The 22,014-nt window shown below is 43.3% G+C and overlaps 2 protein-coding genes across 2 annotated transcripts; both read left to right on the forward strand.

The window, feature by feature from the left end:
- Positions 1-556: 556 nt before the first annotated feature.
- LOC137594263 (arylsulfatase A-like) lies at positions 557-8,539 on the forward strand. Its single transcript, XM_068313631.1, has 8 exons — positions 557-945; positions 3,775-4,015; positions 4,148-4,366; positions 4,521-4,690; positions 4,870-4,994; positions 6,840-6,967; positions 7,051-7,153; positions 7,778-8,539. Exons 1-8 carry the CDS (start codon positions 674-676, stop codon positions 8,065-8,067), a joined length of 1,548 nt encoding a protein of 515 aa, XP_068169732.1. The 5' UTR covers positions 557-673; the 3' UTR covers positions 8,068-8,539.
- A 498-nt stretch (positions 8,540-9,037) lies between these two features.
- Positions 9,038-21,620, forward strand: LOC137594504 (arylsulfatase A-like). Its single transcript, XM_068314034.1, has 8 exons — positions 9,038-9,514; positions 11,614-11,854; positions 12,001-12,219; positions 12,370-12,539; positions 12,719-12,843; positions 15,314-15,441; positions 15,525-15,627; positions 20,416-21,620. The coding sequence occupies exons 1-8, from the start codon at positions 9,243-9,245 to the stop codon at positions 20,703-20,705; spliced, it is 1,548 nt and encodes a 515-aa protein (XP_068170135.1). The 5' UTR covers positions 9,038-9,242; the 3' UTR covers positions 20,706-21,620.
- The last annotated feature ends 394 nt before the right edge of the window (positions 21,621-22,014 follow it).

Genomic DNA, 22,014 nt, shown 5'->3' on the forward strand with positions numbered 1-22,014 from the left:
CTGTTTTCTGTTCATTCAAGGGGTTCCAATGCAGAGTACAAGAAAAGCAGTGCAATTCAAGTAGCATCAGAAATGACTAAGTCCTTTTCGTTGATGCTGCTTTGGTCTGTGTTGATACAGCCATTGCTCAGATGTAAAAGATGTCACTGACCCTGCTATAAATGTACATTAAAATGTTATCAAATAAACAAACAACTGAGAAAACATGTTTTACTTGTCGTGGTGAAGAGATTTTTAATGATGCTTTCAAATTAACTGATGTATTGTTTGATGTACCTGATTCTTAGGAGAAAAAGAAGTTAAAGCCCTTTTTTTGACAATCAGTTCCAACAACATTAAGGAGACTGTGTGCGACTGCACGTCCTGGATGAGGGAAAAGTCATCAGTTGGCAACCTGTGTGCATTCTTAATGTCCCTTTGGGAATTATACTCAGTATATAAAATATAAATAAATAAATTAAAAAAACAAACCTTCGGGACGTGAAAAGTTTGTTTTGAGGTTTCTTTGAAAGCCGAGTGCATCAGAATAGTAAACTCACGACTCACCCGAATCTGCCTCTGGCGTGTTTGTCATCTTGGCTGTTGGGTTGTTCCGTTCAGTCTGAGTGCTGATGACTGGTTCCGGTTAGTTTGATGATGCTGAGTTACGGTAACCAGAGGAGAACCAGACAGGATGAAACGGGTGACTCGACGCGTTTCCAGCGTCATTAGTCTGAAACTCCACAGCAGAATGGACCGCATCCTGCTGGCCATCTTCCTAACTGCTTGGACCTGCTCGGCTTCGCCGCCGAACTTCGTCCTCCTCTTCGCAGACGACTTGGGTTTCGGGGACTTGGGGTCTTACGGACACCCCAGTTCACTCACCCCGAATCTGGACCGTCTGGCAGCGGGAGGTCTCCGCTTTACCGATTTCTACTGCAGCAGCCCCGTCTGCAGCCCGTCCAGGTACCTGTCTGTTCTACAAGTTCTATGGAACTAACAGCTGTGATTAATACAGTTTACTTGACAGAAAACATTCTAACCACCTTCTCATGTGTAACAGCAGACTAACAGGAATGGAGATGTTCAGTTTTTGGTTGCAGTTTATTGTCATCTCTGCCATATGTACAGTACAGGTCACACACTACCGATCAAAAGTTTTACAACATCAATATTTCTCCAGTGTTTATTGAAATGTACGCTGGCCAAGTACAGGAAATAAGCTGAAATGATACAAAAGTAAGCAGTGAACTGTCAGAGGATTATAATGAAGTTTAGGTCAATAAGAATTTTAATGTTATGTGCATTTCAGAATTATGCAAAAAGGAGGTTTGCTGGAACAAGAAGCTGATTAACAATTGTCAGCTGTTCCAAAGCTGTGAAAGTTGTTTCAGCCTTGAAAGTTGATGCAATCAGTTAGTGTCAGATATTGATCACTCACAAACCCTCTGTTTGCAGTGAAAGCAATGTTATAACACTTTAAAATGTTGCTGTTCTCCGTTTAGAGAAATTGCAAAGTAAGTCAAAGTGTCACCGGGTATACAGTACATCCTTGTTCCTTGTGGTTAATACATTCCAAGAACCACACGTGATTAATGAATTCTGCAATAGAGCGACCAACTATTTATCTTATTATTAACAGTAATTCAAACGTTTATGAACCCTTCCCATACTGATATTAAACCACCTTCTATCTGTGTTACCTTTTCCCACACTATTATCAACTGTTCAAAGCACTTTTGTGTCTCACGGAAGTCCAAGACTCATGTAACGGGGCGCACTTCCGGATGCCGTCAGCTAATAGAATGCGCGTATCATGTGTCGTGACTGCGTAGTCACGAGCGTTGACGCACAAATGCGCGAGGGCGCACTGTACTTTCCACAGTGAAAGGTATTTGGAAATTGGAGGAAACTCTTGGCAGCACGGTGGCGCAGTGGGTAGTGCTGTCGCGCACAGCAAGGCAGTTCCGGATTCGAGTCCCGCTCTGTTCGGACTTTGCATGTTCTCCCCGCGTCTGCGTGGGCTCTCTTTGGGTTCTCCGGCTTCCTCCCACCTCCAAAAACATGCGCTTCAGGTTAATTGGCCGGTCCCAAATTGATCGTGGGTATGAGTGAGTGCGTGCGTGTTTGTCTGCGTCTCTGTGTGGCTCTGCGGATCACTGGCGTCGTGCCCAGAGTTTCCCCTGCCTCACGCCCTTAGTCAGCTGGGATAGGCTCCAGCTCCCCGCAACCCATAACAGCGGATGAAAGTCTTACAGAAAGAGGCCTGGCCAATTAGAAGTCACAATAAAATTAATGTTTCAGAAAGTTTCTGCAAGTCAAAGTGTTGCTTGTTACTTGACTCACAAGAAAAAAAGGCTTCGAGCTCTTTTTAACATATACTGATGAAAGAGACCTGAACGACCGGTCGAGTGACAGTTTAAAATTGTTGCCATGATATCAAAAAAGACAAACAGACTAGCATGTCAGACAAACGCTTTGGATTCAGCTCCTAAATGGCTCTTTGTTCACTATCATTCGTAGCCTCACACTTTAGTGTTAAAGGTAGTATAATTTAATATAACTTTGCAAAAGTGAACAATTTCAGTGTTGATGAGCCATTTTTCATTTTGTGTTTTTTGAGACACCTCATTAATGGCATATTTTGTACACCTATACACTAAACAGAGAAAAAAAAACACTCAAAACCACACAAAACCAGCCAAACAAACAAATAAACAACAGCAAAAAAACAACCGCCAAAAGTGACATTGTGCCAAACTCTCATTTGGAGCCATTTTTGCTATTTATGATTTATTCATGATACTTAAGTTTTGTTTTGTAATTATTGATATTCAAGTAAAATTTTGTAGTTGGGATATGTACTATGATATGCAGGGTGCTTAATTGTGGGCACATTAATTGTGGGCACATTGTGCCGCTCCTTACATAGACACACATTAGAAATAGGAAACAGGTAGTTGTTTTGTATGATCTGGCAGGAGAGAGGGAGATAGTTTTTTGTTTTTTTTTATTGTGGTTGCAATCGTTTCCAATATTTATGTAATCAATAAAGAAATTACTTGTGAACATAATCGATAATAAAGAGTAACGATTCCTATGCGTTCTGGGCTTCTGCACGATTCCCGTCAAAGTGGATCCATCATGATCACGTGGTTCCCACAATGTAAGTCAAAAAAACTTCCTGGAGTTTAAAAACTTAAGCCACAGGTAGCTGTGAATATAGTTAGAAAGACGGATGTTCTTGTAAATTTGAGAATTGATTCCTGAAAACTTTCATCATCGGGGGATATCGGGATGGATTTAATGGAACAATGTAATAGTACTGTAAATGTTTTCAGTGAAATGCTCAGATTCTGTATTTTCAATCAGATGTCCACAGTTTTGAAATTGTATTTACGTAATCATGATTGTGCTCCGCATGACTGACTGTCCAAATATTTAACCTCTTCCCATTAGAAAGCATTTGACTATCTAATGTCAGATCGCATCATCACATGCCATTGAAAAAAGTTGTGTGTTCATACACTTGAAATAAATAAAAAAGTGTGTTAAAATGTTTTTTGGTATAAAGACAATAGAAGTTCCTTTCGGCTTGTCCTGCTGGTCGCCAGGAATGAGTCTGTCTCATCCAACTGAAAGTCAGTCCAGTTCTCTGGGAGTTAGTTGTGGTCCTGTGTCATGTTAGACATATTTTGAAAACAATTTTTATATTGGAAAAGATGGAAGTCTAACACTCTAGTCTGCCCATTAAATTTAAAAAAACTTTTAATATCTGTTGTTTTTTCTTCCCAGGGCATCGTTGTTGACGGGGCGCTATCAGACCCGATCAGGTATCTACCCAGGAGTGTTGTATCCATCATCTATAGGTGGTCTTCCTTTGAGTGAGACCACCATTGCTGAAGTGTTAAAGCCTCTGGGCTATGCTACTGCTGTCGTGGGGAAGTGGCACCTAGGAATTGGGTCAAAAGGGATGTATCTGCCAACCAATCAGGGGTTTGATCAGTACCTGGGCATCCCCTATCCTCACAACATGGTCGGTGTTTTGGATTGTTTTTCCAAGCTGAATTTCATATTGTAATTTCAATCTTTTATGCTATTTATTAAAAGTAGTGTCTCTTTTAAAATATCACTTAGGTGTTTGTTCTTCTCTCTTTATCTTTTCAAGGGCCCTTGCCAGAACCTGACGTGTTTCCCTCCAGACATTAAATGTTTTGGAACGTGCCTTGTTGGTCATGTAACTGTCCCACTAATTCATAATGAAGTCATCATAGAGCAACCTGCAAACTTTCTGGATCTGGAAAGGGCTTACAGTGACTTTGCAACTACTTTCATCACCACATCGGCCAAGAAACAACAACCTTTCTTCCTTTACTATCCGTCTCAAGTAAGCAACATAGAAGGATACTTGAGTAAATAGAGAAAACAGAGTCAACTTTTCTTTCTGAACAGTGATATTAAAGCCTAAAAGCTGTGGATTATTTGAAGGTTTATTAAAAAGCTATTTCACATTGAATAATTAATAATTACTTTCGTTACAGCACACCCACTTCCCTCAGTATGCAGGTCCAGATGCAGCTGGGAAATCCTTAAGGGGTCCATTTGGAGATGCGTTGTTGGAACTTGACAACACAATAGGAAAAATAATGACAACCCTGGAGAAGACAGGAGTGATCAACAACACACTGGTCCTCTTCACTTCAGACAATGGGTTGGTTTTAGTCCTGGTTTAGTGAATATTTCTGAGTGCATTTCTCTTTCTGACACCCTTGGTATAGAAGTGTGTTTATTGTAAGTGTTGTTATATCTTCACCATCTTTCACGTCTGATTTCTATTCATATTTTTTGGTCTCTTATGGAATGGTGTGTTATTATTGCTCATGTCTGTAGGCCCTCACTGATACAAAGATCCCATGGAGGTAACGCTGGGCTGCTGAAATGTGGAAAAGGCACCACATATGAAGGAGGCATGAGAGTGCCAGCGATTGCATTCTGGCCCGGGACCATCAGTCCAGGTGAGGACACCAAAGTTGAAGAGATGTTAAAAACAACAAAGAAAATGTGATGGCACTTCTGTTAGGGCTCAACCCGTTTAGGGCCTGGTGCCTATGACTGGGGACTACCGTTGGGGACTGGCTGCTTGGTCTGGGCTCACGGCTCAGCTCGGGTGGGGTCATGGGAGTCTTGGGCTTGGTGAAAGCGTTTGGTGGTTGTTGATGGTTGTCGGCTGCCGGTTAGGGGTTGCTGGTTGTCGGTCGTGGCCATTGACTTGTCGTGGGGCAGTAGTGACCAGGGGTACGGATGGATGGATGGATGAATTATAGTGAGCTTTATATTTACCTGACATTGGTTTCAGTCAGTTCCATCGTAAATGTCTCAATATTACAAAATCCTTGGAATGAGAGGTGGGTGTGAGTTGCTACCTGACATCATATGTCCCATTTGATACAAGTGGTTGGCAAATGAACTGTCATTCCTGTGGAAGACAATGCCTGTGCTTTTTAAGAAACGGCAATGTAAGAACCTAAATAGGACAGGTTTTAAACAGGCATTTATTAAGGAAGATTGGGAAATGTTTTCCAGAAGGTGGGAGGAGAGGCAAGACAGGGGCAGCAGTATCTCAGTCCACTAAGTCTTAGGCTGGGGACCGGAGGGTGGCCGTTTCAAGACCCATCCATCCACTTTCCTTCACTGCTTTATCCGCCATCGCAGGGAGCTGGAGCCTATCCCAGCTGGCTTAGGGTGTGAGGCGGCGGAAACTCCGGGCACGACGCCAGTGCGCGGCGGAGCCACACAGAGACAGACAACCATGCATGCACACACTACGGCCAATTTGGGACTGGCCAGTTAACCTGAAGTGCATGTTTTTGGAGGTGGAAGGAAGCCGGAGAACCCCCAGAGAACCCACGCAGACAAGGGGAGAACATGCAAACTCCGCACAGACTCAAATCCGGAACTGCCTTGCTGTGTGGCGACATCAAGGCGCCACCGTGGTTCAAGACCCATGTCAAACAAAAATTTCTGAACTGGCAGTGGAGAGGTGCCAGTTCATCTTTCAGCACTGCTGAGGTGCCCTTGGGAAAGGCACCGTCCCCTTTACAAGTTGCTCATTGGGGCGCCCCACAAGGGAGCTGACCACCACTCTACCCTTCACTATCATTTATGTGTGTGTGTGTGTGTGTGTGTGTGTGTGTGCATGTTCAGGCCTATACCATTTATATGCATAAAGTGATTACTAACAAGAATGGAAAAATAATTTCCCCTACGGGGACTAATGACGGACTCTTTATGTTAATCTTAAAACTGGTACACAGGGGAAAACTGGGTTACTGGAAAATCTAAACTCGTTCAATAGCTCTAAGGCTAGATTCGTGTAGGACACTAATGAGTAAATTGCAATGATCTGAGAGCATGGGTGTGGCAGAGCTGAGTACAAGTAGATGGCCTGAATGCTGGATGGAAATCAGCTTGTGGAACTCTTCTTGTCTCCGGCGCACCTGAAATTACATCACACACAAACGCAGACAGCCGATGTAACAGTGCTGCTCCACAGCACCAAGTACTCAGTCCCTACACTAAATGTTGGACAGAACAAGATTCAGTGAGTGACTTTACTGTGATGTGTATTTCACTGTTATAGCTAACCAACCATTAAAGTGGTAGAGATTTTGGTTCTTTGTCAGTAGGCAAACTTAGAAAATCACCAATGGATCCGGTATTTATTTGATTTACATTCCAAATAACTGAACTGATATTTTTAGAGGCACAATATTAAAATATACATTGAAATACAACTCATTCAGGTCCATTTACACATAACCTACATTTCATCACTGCTTTTTCCGAATGCATCTCTTCAGGTGTGACTCATGAGCTGGCTAGCACTCTGGATGTCCTCCCCACCATCACACGTCTGGCAGGAGCCAAACTACCCAAGGTGATGCTGGATGGTGTTGATATGACAGAAATCCTTGTCAACCGAGGGAAGGTAGAGACGTCACACAGTGTAGTGGAATAACATTAGAATCATACTGGTTCCTGTATTCTTATGTTTTTTTACTTTTTCTGCAGAGCCAAAGGGAGGCAATGATGTTCTACCCCACTGATCCCATTGAGAAATATGGCCTTTTTGCTCTTAGGTTGGGAAAGTACAAGGCCCACTTCTATACACTAGGTACTGTAATAACAATAACTTTATTTACATGACACCGCTTTAAAGTGTGAAGTTATGAAGTACATTCCACAATAGTATTGAATTGGAAATGATTTAGACCAATGAGAATGCTTGTAGCATTTCACTTCACAAAGTCATGGCAAATCACACCTAGTGTGTTGTGTGTTTGATTTAGGGGTCTGTATACAATATACAGTATATATGCATGTCTAATATCTCTCTTCATGGTGTGAGTGTAAAGATAATTTCCCGTTGAGGGATTAATAAAGTAAGTTTAACTCATGATTGGTTCAAGATTTATAGTTCAGCTATAAAAAATATTTTCCATTGACGTTCCCTGGAACAAAAACTTGTTGTTCTTGTTATATTTTCCAATGACAATGGACAAAAGGTCTGAAAAATTCATATATGAAACCAAAAGTTAGTTTAAGATGACATAGATCAAAATACATGGGACAGGAATTTTATTCTTTAACAGGAAATTAAGACACTGACAATTTACTTAGTAGTTGAACAAGATTGAAGACCAACAAAAGTTTTTTTTCATTAGGTTTCATGAAGGCATAATAACGTTGTGAGGACTGATGTATTTTTGATCCCTTCTTGTCTATTTTAATGCATCAGGTTCTGCCTTCAGTGGAACGACCCCTGACCAGGACTGCACACAAGATGTCAAGGCCCACGACCCTCCTCTCATTTTTGACCTGGAGGCTGACCCCTCTGAGCACTACCCACTGTCACTGGAGGGACAACCTGAGCTACAGGCAGTGTTTGAGAGAATCAAGAAAGTCAAGGAGCAGTTTGAAGGCTCCATGGTGTTTGGAGAAAGCCAGATGGCAAAAGGAAGAGACCCAAGCCTGGAGCCTTGCTGTAATCCTGATTGTAGCCCCAAACCTGTCTGCTGCCACTGCTGATGGGGGGAAATTCCCACACTCACTCACTACTAATGATGACAATAAATTAATGTCAATTTGATGCTCACCTGTAAGACCTCTGCTCAAAGTTGATTAGGTTCTCAAAGTCTCAGAAAAAAAAGGTAACGAGAATTATTTTAATAGAAATTAAGGCAATCCAGAACTCATCTCTGTTCACTTGTGTGTGAGGACAGGCATCATATCCATGACACAATTTTGTTAGAAAATCTGTGTATGTATTCTCTAAGAGTTGAATCTATGCGATGAGAAAAAGGCCTCACTAAGTTTGCATGAAGATCTACAGTATTATGAAAGCACAACATCCGATGTGGCATTCGTAATTATGTGATACATTCCAACTTGTGTTTATACAGCTGTACTTAACTCTTGTTGATTATGTCACTGGTGATTGTGACTGTTTTTGCAAATAATATTTAAATTCCTGAATTGTTCAACATGAACACGTTTTATGTTTTACTGTCCATATTTTCTAACTCATGTTAGCATCTAACTACAGAATGTAGTTTGCTTTCGAGTTCCTGTTCAACTTTACATGAGATCTACTTTTGTTTGGTTTTGGTCATTGACGTTTGACTTTTCAGACTCCTGTCTTCTTCTGTCTGTTTTGAATGACGCAATAACATTGTGGTGTCCATGACAGTTTTATCAAAAATCAGACATTGAAAGATTTATGTGATCAGCAAGACAGTAATTTTCCTTTATGGAATAAATGAAGTAACTATGTCTTCCGAAAATAAAACAAAAAAACAATCGAGATAACTTGTTTTACTTTTCGTATTGAAGAGATTTTTTAATGACACTTCCAGATCTGGCACATCAACTGAAGTGTTGTTTGATAGTTCTGATTTATAAGAAACAAAGAAAATTCTAAAATCAGTTCAACGATACGCAGACTCTGTGCGACTGCGAGTCCTGGATGAGGGAAACGTCATCAGTCCGCGACCTTCGGCACGTGAAAAGTTTGTTTTGAAACTACTTTGAAAGCAGGGTGCAGCAGAATGCTAAACTCCCAATCACACTACGGTGACCGAATCTGCCTCTGGCGTGTTTGTCATCTTGGCTGTTGGGTTGTTCCGTTCAGTCTGAGTGCTGATGACTGGTTCCGGTTAGTTTGATGATGCTGAGTTACGGTAACCAGAGGAGAACCAGACAGGATGAAACGGGCGACTAGACGCGTTTCCAGCGTCATTAGTCTGAAACTCCACAGCAGAATGGACCGCATCCTGCTGGCCATCTTCCTAACTGCTTGGACCTGCTCGGCTTCGCCGCCGAACTTCGTCCTCCTCTTCGCAGACGACTTGGGTTTCGGGGACTTGGGGTCTTACGGACACCCCAGTTCACTCACCCCGAATCTGGACCGTCTGGCAGCGGGAGGTCTCCGCTTTACCGATTTCTACTGCAGCAGCCCCGTCTGCAGCCCGTCCAGGTACCTGTCTGTTCTACAAGTTCTATGGAACTAACAGCTGTGATTATGTCAGAACCTCTGTTTACTTTAATAAAGTTTATTTGACAGAAAACATTCTAACTAACTTCTCATGTGTAACAGCAGACTCACAGGAATGGAGATATTCGGTTTATTGTCAACTCTGCCATATGTACAGGTCACACACTACCGATCAAAAGTTTTACAACATCAATATTTCTCCAGTGTTTATTGATCGCTGGTCAAGTACAGGAAATAAGCTGTAATGGTACAAAAGTAAGTCGTGAACTGCCAATGGAGTAAAATAAAGTTTAGGTCATAAAAGTTTAAACATAATGTACATTTCAATTTTTAAAAAAAAGCCGTTTAAAGGGAAGAGGAAATTGGTCAACAATTGCCAGTTGTTCTAAAGCCATGAAAATTGTTTCAGCCTTGAAATGTGATGCTATCAGTAGTTGCAGGAGTCAGACGTTGATAACTCACAAACCTTCTGTCTGCAATGAAAGCAATGTTAGAACAGACAATTTACTGTACCATCTTAAGCAGTAGTGTATTGTTATAATAATGGTGAGGAAAAGGCAAATAACAAAGGAGGATAGACAGACTATTAAAGCACTTTAAAAAGTTGGTCTTTTTCCTTTGAACAAATTGCAGAGGAAGTCAAGGTGTCATCGGGTATACTTTCTACACTGAAAAGTATACCCGCAGGAAACTCCGGGTATACATCTTACAGAAGTTTCCTCAGAAGCCACAATAAAATTAGAAGTTTCAGAAAGTTTCTGAGAGTCAAAGTATTCCGTGATTCACGACTCACAGGAAGAAAGTTTCCAGCTCTTCTTAAAAGTAAGTTGAAGTAAGAGACTCGACCGACCGGTCGAGTGACAGTTTAAAACTGTTGCCAGAACATCAACCCGAACAGGCTGGAATGTCAGACTGATGCTTCAGATTCAGCCCCGAAGTGACTTGGTTCACTCACTCTTTAATTTTTTTAATTATTTTAGTGCAAGTGTTAGAATATTTATACCGAACTAAGCAAAAGTACCGGTAAGTGATTTGAGTGTTGATCAGCCATGTTTCATTTTGTCCTTTTATGAGACACCTCATTAATGACAGATTTTGTACATTTGCATGGTTAAAAAAAAGGCAGAGGGTTGTGCCAGGAAGGGCATCCAGTGCAAAAAATTTGCCAAACAAATATGAGCGCGGCCCAGGTGCACACCATTAAACTACAAGGTGTTGATGGAAATTCATCTACTGTGGGTTGAAGGCAAAGGAGAGGTGGGCAGTGGATTGTCAGACAGAAAGAGAAGAGGAATGTGGACTTGCAACTTTGATTGTGGAGATTATGACAGGAAAAGCGAGCATGGCCAGCATGATGATCGGGAGGAGGGTAGATTTACTGTTGGGTGCAGGAGAGCACGTGGAAAGGCAGTAATTCTAGAAGCTTAGAAGCAGGATTTAAATTAATTTGTTATTGAGCTGATGGCAAGAGAAGAGTTAGTTAAGAGTGTCTCAGAGGTAAAAATAAATTTTAAAAATCCTTTAATAATCCCTGTAGGGAAATAACTTTTTTTCCACTAAACAGTATCAGATCAAGTGATAAAGGGGAAAATTTAAATTGATGCTGTTATGTATAATATGATTAGTGGTTATGCCCCACAGGTGAGCGTGAACTGGAGGAGAAAGAGAAATTCTGCATGGAGGTAGTAGAGGTCAGTCGGAGCATTCTGGAGACAGAGAGACTTCTGGTTGGTGCAGATTTTGATGCAGGTTGGGGAAGGAAATAGAGGTGATGAAGAAGTAATCAGTAAGTTTGGCGCGCAGGAAAGGAACTTGGAGGGGCAGAGTTTGTTAGACTTTGCAAAGGGTGTCAGAGAGATCACACTGTTGTTTACACAGTCAAGAATGTGTGCGTAGTACGGTACCATGTTGGCTGGTCGCAGGTCATGCTGCCGAGAAGAAGAAGCATGCATTGATCCTCCGTAGGGATCAACGTATGTTTTGTTCTTATGTTTAAAGAACAGAAAACTATGTAACCCAAATCCCATCATGTAGTCTGCCCATTAGATAATAACCTCAAACTTTGTTGTTTTTCTTCCCAGGGCATCGTTGTTGACGGGGCGCTATCAGACCCGGTCAGGTATCTACCCAGGAGTGTTGTATCCATCATCTATAGGTGGTCTTCCTCTGAATGAGACCACCATTGCTGAAGTGTTAAAGCCTCTGGGCTATGCTACTGCTGTCGTGGGGAAGTGGCACCTAGGATTTGGGTCCAAGGGGATGTATCTGCCAACCAATCAGGGGTTTGATCATTACCTGGGCATCCCCTACTCTCACGACATGGTCAGTGTGTTGGAATTGAACTTCAAGCTGAATTTCACAAATTATTTTATATGTTTAACTTTCAATCTTTTGTACTACTTATTAAAAGTAGTGTCTCTTTTAAAATATCACTTAGGTGTTTGTTCTTCTCTCTTTATCTTTTCAAGGGCCCTTGCCAGAACCTGACGTGTTTCCCTCCAGATATTAAGTGTTTTGAAACGTCTGATGTTGTTTCTGTAACTGTCCCACTAATTCATAATGAAGTCATCATACAGCAACCTGCAAACTTTCTGGATCTGGAAAGGGCTTACAGTGACTTTGCAACTACTTTCATCACCACATCGGCCAAGAAACAACAACCTTTCTTCCTTTACTATCCGTCTCAAGTAAGCAACATAAAAGGATACTTGAGTAAATACAGAAAAAAGAGACAACTTTTATTTCTGAACAGTGATATTAGAGCCTGAAAGCTGTGAAATATTTGTAGGTTTATTGAAAAGCTGGTGCACATTAAATAATAATTACTTCATTTACAGCACACCCACCACCCCCAGTACGCAGGTCCAGATGCAGCTGGGAAATCCTTAAGGGGTCCATTTGGAGATGCGTTGTTGGAACTTGACAACACAATAGGAAAACTAATGACAACCCTGGAGAAGACAGGAGTGATCAACAACACACTGGTCCTCTTCACTTCAGACAATGGGTTGGTTTTAGTCCTGGTTTAGTGAATATTTCTGAGTGCATTTCTCTTTCTGACACCATTGGTATAGCAGTGTATTTATTGTAAGTGTTGTTATATCTTCACCATCTTTCACGTCTGATTTCTATTCATATCTTTTGGTCTTTTATGGAATGGTGTGTAATTATTGCTCATGTCTGTAGGCCCTCACTGATACGAACATCCCGTGGAGGTAACGCTGGGCTGCTGAAATGTGGAAAAGGCACCACATATGAAGGAGGCATGAGAGTGCCAGCGATTGCATTCTGGTCCGGGACCATCCGTCCAGGTGAGGACACCAAAGTTGAAGAGATGTTAAAAAAACAAAAAACAGCATTCCGTTCCGTTATTCTTTGTCTATTTGTTACCTCACCTTGTGCAAGTGCACAGGTGGATATATTAACTAGATGTCACCACACAAATCCCTATAACCCAATTATCTTGATTGTAAGATTGAACGCGACTCACTTGGGAGTCGAGCGAACTGCCCAGGAAGTTTCCTCCGTAGCGCATTCGTGTTCAAAGTTCGATAGGATATCTTTTATTAAAATAAAACACAGCGTCTATTTCTACCCCATTTTATTTATGGTAAACAGTATACAGTGCGGTTTATGGTGTAAAATAATTTTTTTTAAAAGTAGAAAAAGTTGTTTTTTAGACTTGGAACAGATTAAACTTATTTACATTAAAAATTATGGGAAAAATAGTTTCGGATTTCGAACAACTAGCGTTTCGAACCGCCTTCTGGAACGGATTATGTTCGAAAACCAAGGGTTGACTGTATATGTCAAACTTGTATATACAGTATACAGTATACGGTATATGATATATACTGTATATGATACAGATCCCAAAATAACCCTTTTTTCTGGGTTATTTTGAAATGACTTTTGAGTTGTTTACAATACATGTTGAATTTATTTAAGTTGTTTAGTTTAATGATCCATTTAATGATTTAGTGGTCATCTAGAATATTTAGGGGCTATTGAGGTTTTTTGAGTTTTCAGTTCAGTTTTTTTCTTTTCGGTTTGCAACTGTAATTCTCTTACAAACAACAATAAGCAGTTATCTGAAAAGAAGTCAGTCGTATTTGAAACCGGTTGTATGTGCTTTGTCCCATGACACACTGGCAACAAGAAGCAATGCTGATAAACTGGCTGTGAATCCTGCATGCTTAAAGTGTTAACAGTTTGTTGTAGAGGAGTATGCTTATCGGCAATACTAAAAAAAACACCTTTCCTTTCTTGGAAAAAAGTTCCGTTCATGTTCCTCATTACCAATGAGAGACATTTTCCTCAAATTAAAATGATGCAGATCATGGAGAAGTCTTTATTATGAAAAGGGTTTTAAGTCGCACTTCATTATAATGCAGGGTTTTAATGTAGGACCCTTGGGATCTCTGCCTATGGCAATCACACTGTGGACACGGATGTGATTTGTAAACACAGAAGCGACAAATCTGTGGAACACTGGCCAATATACAAATATTAAATGAAGCTTTTTTCAGGATTTATCAGATTGGGTCCAGTGAGACTGTCTGAACAGTACTAAAAAAGATTTAGTGAATTATATTGAGCTTTACATTTACCTGACACTGGTTTTCAGTTCCATCACAAATTTCCCAGGATTACAAAATCCTTGAATGAAAGGTGGATGTGAGTTGCTACCTGACATCCTGTGTCCCATTTGACCTAGATACAAGTGGTTGGCAAATGAACTGTCATTCCTGTGGAAGATACTGCCCGTGCTTGTTAAGAAGTGGCAGTGTTAGAACCCAGATATGGACAGGTTTTGAACAGGCATTTATTAAGGAAGACGGGCAAATGTTTTCCAGAAGGTGGGAGGAGAGGCAAGACTGGGGCAGCAGTATCTCAGTCCACTAAGTCTTGGGCTGGGGACCGGAGGGTGGTCAGATCCAGACTCATGTCAGACAAAAATTTCTGAGTGTGAACTGGCAGTGGAGAGGTGCCAGTTCACCTCCCAGCACTGCCGAGGTGCCCTTGAGCAAGGCACAGTCCTCTTTATACAGTAAGTTGCTCATTGGGGTACCCCACAAGGGAGCTGCCTGCCACTCTACTTCTCACCAGCATTTTACATGCTTGTGTGTGTGTGTGTGTGTGTGTGTGTGTGTGTGTGTGTGTGTGTGTGTGTGTGTGTGTGTGTGTGTGTGTGTGTGTGTGTGTGTGCGTGCGCATGTTCGGGCCTGTACCATTTGTAGAGTGGAAAAACTGGAAAGTCTAAACTCGGTTAATGGTTCTAAGGCTAGAGTCATGTAGGATACTAATGAATCAGTTGCAATGATCTGAGAGCATGGGTGTGGCAGAGCTAAGTACAAGTAGATGGCCTGAATGCTGGATGGAAATCAGCTTGTGGAACTCTTCTTGTCTCCGGCGCACCTGAAATTACATCACACACAAACGCAGACAGCCGATGTAACAGTGCTGCTCCACAGCACCAAGTACTCAGTCCCTACACTAAATGTTGGACAGAACAAGATTCAGTGTGTGACTTTACTGTGATGTGTATTTTACTGTTATAGCTAACCAACCATTAAAGTGGTAGAGATTTTGGTTCTTTGTCAGTAGGCAAACTTAGAAAATCACCAGTGGATCCGGTATTTATTTGATTTACATTCCAAATAACTGAACTGATATTTTTAGAGGCACACTATTAAAATATACATTGAAATACAACTCATTCAGGTCCATTTACACATAACCTACATTTCATCACTGCTTTTTCCGTATGCATCTCTTCAGGTGTGACTCATGAGCTGGCTAGCACTCTGGATGTCCTCCCCACCATCACACGTCTGGCAGGAGCCAAACTACCCAAGGTGATGCTGGATGGTGTTGATATGACAGAAATCCTTGTCAACCGAGGGAAGGTAGAGACGTCACACAGTGTAGTGGAATAACATTAGAATCATACTGGTTCCTGTATTCTTATGTTTTTTTACTTTTTCTGCAGAGCCAAAGGGAGGCAATGGTGTTCTACCCCACTGATCCCATTAAGAAATATGGCCTTTTTGCTCTTAGGCTGGGAAAGTACAAGGCCCACTTCTATACACGAGGTACTGTCATAGTAATAACTTTATTTACTTGACACTTCTTTAAAGTGTGCAGTTACGAAGTACATTACACAATGAAACATCCATCCATCCATCTTCCACCGCTTATCCGGAATCGGGTCGCGGGGGCAGCAGCTTCAACAGGGAGCCCCAAACTTCCCTTTCCCGGGCCACATCCACCAGCTCTGACTGGGGGATCCCAAGGCGTTCCTAGGCCAGTGTTGAGATATAATCCCTCCACCTGGTCCTGGGTCTGCCCGGAGGTCTCCTCCCAGCTGGACGTGCCAGAAACACCTCCCTAGGGAGGCGTCCCAGAGGCATCCGCACCAGATGCCCAAACCACCTCAACTGACTCCTTTCCACGCGAAGGAGCAGCGGCTCTACTCTGAGCCCCTCGCGAACAGCAGTGTTTCTCACCTTATCTCTAAGGGAGACACCAGCTATCCGCCTGAGAAAGCCCATTTCAGCGGCTTGTATCCGCGATCTCGTTCTTTCGGTCATGACCCATCGCTCATGACCATAGGTGAGGGTAGGAACGAAGATTGAATGGTAGATGGAGAGCTTTGCCTCTCGGCTTAGCTCCCTCTTTGTGACAACAGTGCGGTAAAGCGACTGCAATACCACTCCTGCTGCCCCAATTCTCCGTCCAATCTCACGCTCCATTGTTCCCTCACTCGTGAACAGGACCCCAAGATACTTAAACTCCTTCACTTGTGGAAGGACCTCATTCCCCACTTGGAGAAGGCATTCCACCGGTTTCCTGCTGAGGACCATGGCCTCAGATTTGGAGGTGCTAATCCTCATCCCCGCCTGCAAACCGGACCAGTGAGCGCTGCAGGTCACAGGCTGATGACGCAAACAGGACCACATCATCTGCAAAAAGCAGTGATGCAATCCTCAGGCCACCAAACTGTAAAGCCTCCTCACCACGACTACGCCTCGATATCCTGTCCATGAAAATCACAAACAGAATTGGTGATAAAGCGCAGCCCTGGCGAAGGCCAACAGCTACTCGGAACAAGTCCGACTTACTGCCGAGAACCCGAACGCAGCTCTCACTTTGGGCGTACAGGGATTGGATGGCCCTGAGAAGAGGCCCCCTCACTCCATACTCCCGCAGTATTTCCCACAGTATATCCCTGGGGACACGATCATATGCCTTCTCCAAGTCCACAAAACACATGTAGACTGGATGGGCATACTCCCAAGCCCCCTCTAGGATCCCTGTGAGAGTAAAAAGCTGGTCCGTTGTTCCACGACCAGGACGGAACCCACATTGTTCCTCCTCAATCTGAGGCTCGACAATCGGCCGGACCCTCCTTTCCAGCACCTTGGAGTAAACTTTCCCAGGGAGGCTGAGGAGTGTGATGCCCCTGTAATTGGCACACACCCTCTGGTCCCCCTTTTTAAAAAGAGGAACCACCACCCCAGTCTGCCACTCTTTCGGCACTGTCCCAGATTTCCACGCAATGTTAAAGAGGCGTGTCATCCACGACAGCCCCTCAACACCCAGAGCCTTCAGCATTTCCGGGCGAATCTCATTAATACCCGGGGCTTTGCCACCATGCAGTTGTTTAACTACCTCGGTGACTTCGCCCCGAGAGATTGATTCTGATCCCCCATCATCCTCCAGCTCTGCCTCTGCAACAGAGGACGGGTCAGTTGGGGTAGTTGGATTCAGGAGTTCCTCAAAGTGTTCCTTCCACCGACCGACAACCTCCTCAGTCGAGGTCAACAGTGTCCCATCTTTGCTGTATACAGCTTGGATGGTTCCCCGTTTCCCCCTCCTGAGGTGTCGGACAGTCCTCCAGAACAACTTTGGTGCCGTCCGATAGTCCTTCTCCATGGCATCTCCGAACTCCTCCCACACCCTCTGTTTTGCCTCCATCACAGCCGAGGCTGCAGTCCTTTTGGCCTGTCGGTACCCTGCAACTGCTTCAGGAGTCCCCAGGGACAACATGCCCCTGAAGGCCTCCTTCTTTAGTCGGACGGCTTCCCTGACCACCGGGGTCCACCACGGTGTTCGAGGGTTACCGCCCCTTGAGGCACCCAAGACCTTGAGACCACAGCTCTCAGCTGCAGCTTCAGCAATGGAAGCTTTGAACATCGACCATTCAGGTTCAATGCCCCCAGCCTCCACAGGGATGCACGAGAAGCTCCTTCGGAGGTGTGAATTGAAGGCCTCACGGACAGAGTCCTCCTCCAGACGTTCCCAGTTCACCCGCACTACTGGTTTGGGCTTACCAGGTCTATCCAAAGGTTTCCTCCGCCAACGGACCCAACTCACCACCAGGTGGTGATCAGTTGACAGCTCTGCCCCTCTCTTCACCCGAGTGTCCAAAACACACGGTCGAAGATCAGATGATACGATCACAAGATCAATCATTGACCTCCGACCCAGGGTGCTCTGGTACCAGGTACACTTATGAGCATCCTTGTGTTCGAACATGGTGTTAGTTATGAACAATCCGTGACTAGCACAGAAGTCCAACAACATAACACCGCTCGGGTTCAGATCAGGGAGGCCATTCCTCCCAATCACGCCCCTCCAAGTGTCTCCATCATTGCCGACGTGTGCGTTGAAGTCCCCCAGGAGAACAATGGAGTCCCCTGCAGGGATCCCTTCAAGGACCCCATTTAGGGACCCCAAGAAGGCCGAATACTCTGAACTGATATTTGGTGCATATGCACAAATAACAGTCAGAGTTTTCCCCCCCACAGCCTTAAGGCGTAGGGAAGCGATCCTCTCATCCACCGGGGTAAACTCCAACACAGCGGTGCTCAGCCGGGGGCTTGTGAGTATCCCCACACCCGCCCTGCGCCTCACGCCTGACGCAACTCCGGAGTAAAACAAGGTCCAACCCCTATCCAGGAGTTTGGATCCAGAACCGAGGCTATGCGTGGAGGTAAGCCCCACCAGATCCAACTGGTAGCGCTCCACCTCCAACACAAGTTCCGGCTCCTTCCCCGCCAGTGAGGTGACATTCCATGTTCCCAAAGCCAACTTCTGCCGCCCGGGTCTGGTCCGTCGTGACCCCCTGTCGTCACTGCCACCCATATGGCAGCGCACCCGACCCCATCGGTCTGCCCTGCGGGTGGTGGGTCCACAGGGGTGGGAAGAATCCACGTTGCCTTTTCGGGCTAAGCCCGGCCGGGCCCCGTGGCAGACCCGGCCACCAGGCGCTCGCTGACGGGCCCTCCGTCCAGGCCTGGCTCCAGACGTGGGCCCCGGGCTTCCTCCGGGCAGGGTCACAGTTTTCCCTTTTCCGTTTTTCATGGGATATTTGAACCATTCTTTGTCTGGCCCTTCACCTGAGACCTGTTTGCCTTGGGTGACCCTACCAGGAGTACAAGACTCCCGACAACATAGCTCCCAGGATCCTTAGGGCACACAAACCTCTCCACCACGGTAAGGTGATGGTTCCTTGGAGAGGACAATGAAACATACTGAATAAAAAAATTATTTAGACCAGGAATGTTAAACTCATTTTCACCGAGGGCCACATCAGCGTCATGGCTGTCCTCAGAGGGCCAGATGTAATTTATTAATGAAACTAAGTGTATCTTAATGTGATTTCAAATAAATATAATTACTCCTTAATGTTAAATAACTCTGAATTTATTACTAATTCAAGTTACAAACATTACAGTTGCAAAGAAAAATTTTTTGTTTCTGTTATAACCTTTTAATTTGTCAAGTTATAAAACCCACAAAACTCCATCAATCAAAGATCAAACTAACTAATGAATAAAGAAAAATACCATCAAACACAAGTTAGGACATTAACTTTGTTCTAAACATTTTTGTTCATGATAAAATGGCCTTAATTACTGCATTTTGGGAAATTTAGTTTTTGGTCAACGCACACCCTTGACCTATTTATTTTTAGACACTGACCTATGCTCTCGCGTGCCACATAAACTGATGTGGCGGGCCACGCTTGGCCCGCGGGCCTTTAGTTTGACACATGAGATTTAGACCAATGAGAATGCTCGTAGCATTTCACTTCACAAAGTTACTACAAGCACAACGGAAATAATCAAAAGAAATGAAGTACAGAAGTTGGCAGAACTTTCTGTAAAGAAGAGGAAGTTGTCAAACTAGAAGTTCAAATTGTGAACTCTAACCCATGTTAATATGAATAATACCTATAGCTATAAAAGATTTTGCCAACTGAAGAGAGATAAAGTCTCTTCCTAAGACTTCTAATGAGAACAAGTGCAAAACATTGAAGAAAGACAGTGACTTCTTCTTCTTTTCCTTTCGGCTTTTCCCTTCAGGGGTTGCCACAGCGACAGGTCTTCCACAGGTCTTCTAGGCTTCCTGTCTAGAGGAAGACCAGTGACTGATATATAAAGACAGTGACTTCATATATATTTTAAATAGTAAGTTAGCTTTTCATTGAAAGTGTTTTTTTTTTATTCTATTTAGTTTTTCTTATAAATCCACTCTAAATTGATTTTAAATTCAATTATATATAATCATAAATCATAAAAAACTTAAAATCTCTCAAATTTTCAGCTCCTCATTGGTTCAGCATTAATAGTTCAGCTGAAAAAATATTTTCCAATGGCCATCCCTGGAAAAAAACTTTGTTATATGTTTGCATTACAATGGATAAAAGGACTAAAAAGTTTGATATAAAACCAAAAATTTTTATAAGATGACGTAGATCAGAAAAAGATTGGAGATTACGAAAAAGCTTTTTTTCATTAAGTTTCATGGAGGCATAATAACGTTGTGAGGACTGATGTATTTTTGATCGCTTCTTGTCTATTTTAATGCATCAGGTTCTGCCCTCAGTGGAACGACCCCTGACCAGGACTGCACACAAGATGTCAAGGCCCACGACCCTCCTCTCATTTTTGACCTGGAGGCTGACCCCTCTGAGCACTACCCACTGTCACTGGAGGGACAACCTGAGCTACAGGCAGTGCTGGAGAGGATCAAGAAAGTCAAAAAGCAGTTTGAATCCTCCATGGTGTTTGGAAAAAGCGAGATGGCAAAAGGGAGAGACCCAAGCCTGGAGCCTTGCTGTAATCCTGATTGTAGCCCCAAACCTGAGTGTTGCCACTGCTGATGGGGGTAAATTCCCACACTCACTCACTACTAATGGTGACAATACTTTAATGTCATTTTGATGCTCACCTGTAAGACTTATGCTCAAAATTGATCAGATTCTCAAAATTGGAGACAAAAAAGGTAACAAGAATTATTTTAATAGAAATTAAGGCAGGGCGGTACAGTGGTGCAGTGGGTAGCGCTGTTGCCTCACAAAACTGCGGGTCCGGGTTCGAGTCCCGCTATGTGCGGAGTTTGCATGTTCCCCATGTCTGCGTGGGTTCTCTCCGGGTTCTCCTGCTTCCTCCCACGTCCAAAAGCATGCGCTTCAGGTTGATTGGCCGGTCCCAAATTGCCCATAGGAGTGAGTGTGTGTGTGCGTGGTTGTATGTCTTTGTGTGTGGCTCCGTAGTGCACTGGCGTTGTGCCCAGAGTGTCCCCCGCCTCGTGCCTTATCCCAACTGGGATAGGCTCCAGCTCCACGTGACAACAGATACAGCGGCAGAAAATGAATGAAATTAAGGCAATCCTAAAACTCATCTCTGTTCACTTGTGTGAGGAGGCATCATATCCATGACATGATTTTGTTACAAAATCTGTCTATGTATTCTCTAAGAGTTGGATCTATGCGATGTGAAGAAGACCTCACTGAATTTGAATGAAAATCTCGTACAAAAGCACATCTTATGTGCTCTCTGATGTGATACATTCCTCCTTGTGTTTGTACAACTGCACTTTACTCTTGTTGATTATGTCGTTGGTGATTGTAACTGTTTTTGGAAATAAATTCCCCACTTGTTCAACATGAACATTTGTTTTATGTTGTACTGTCCATAATTTCTAACTAATGTTAGCACTTAACTACAGAATGAAGTTCGTTGCGACATAACAAAGACCCGAGACTCTCGCTGCTTGTTGTAACCAGTGAATGTGAGAATAACTGAGCACAACCATGCTCCACCAGAGATACACACCTACACCAGTGACGGCAGGTGAGTCACGGCCTGACCTGCAGTCATGAAAGAAGAAAATTAAATGGTTATATTTATCCAGTGATGAGTATTATAAAGTTACTTTCCATTTAACGTCACTAATTTTAGATTGTTTTTACTCAAAGTCACTGAATTTTCACATTTACCGCTGAAATACTGAGAAGAGACCTGTGGTGAGGCACAAGCCAGCAGAGCCTCACCATGCATTGCACAATGACTCGACTAGCTGCGCTGGTATGCTATACAGTGAGCCCGTAATGCTGTCTCTATATGTTGCTATTAAAATGTTCAAACACGTTTTCTATATGAACTAAATTCCCATAATTTAGCTAATCT

Source organism: Antennarius striatus, chromosome 4, assembly GCF_040054535.1.
Source record: "Antennarius striatus isolate MH-2024 chromosome 4, ASM4005453v1, whole genome shotgun sequence".
Lineage (NCBI taxonomy): Eukaryota > Metazoa > Chordata > Actinopteri > Lophiiformes > Antennariidae > Antennarius > Antennarius striatus.

Excerpts from the sequence above, each read along its gene's own strand:
- LOC137594263 (XM_068313631.1), top strand. The coding sequence starts at position 674 with ATGAAACGGGTGACTCGACGCGTTTCCAGCGTCATTAGTCTGAAACTC. Across the intron at positions 4,016-4,147 it reads TCCCCTATCCTCACAACATG|GGCCCTTGCCAGAACCTGAC; the intron begins GTCGGTGTTTTG and ends TATCTTTTCAAG. Across the intron at positions 4,995-6,839 it reads GCCCGGGACCATCAGTCCAG|GTGTGACTCATGAGCTGGCT; the intron begins GTGAGGACACCA and ends GCATCTCTTCAG.
- LOC137594504 (XM_068314034.1), top strand. The coding sequence starts at position 9,243 with ATGAAACGGGCGACTAGACGCGTTTCCAGCGTCATTAGTCTGAAACTC. Across the intron at positions 12,220-12,369 it reads TCCTTTACTATCCGTCTCAA|CACACCCACCACCCCCAGTA; the intron begins GTAAGCAACATA and ends CTTCATTTACAG. Across the intron at positions 15,628-20,415 it reads GGCCCACTTCTATACACGAG|GTTCTGCCCTCAGTGGAACG; the intron begins GTACTGTCATAG and ends TTAATGCATCAG.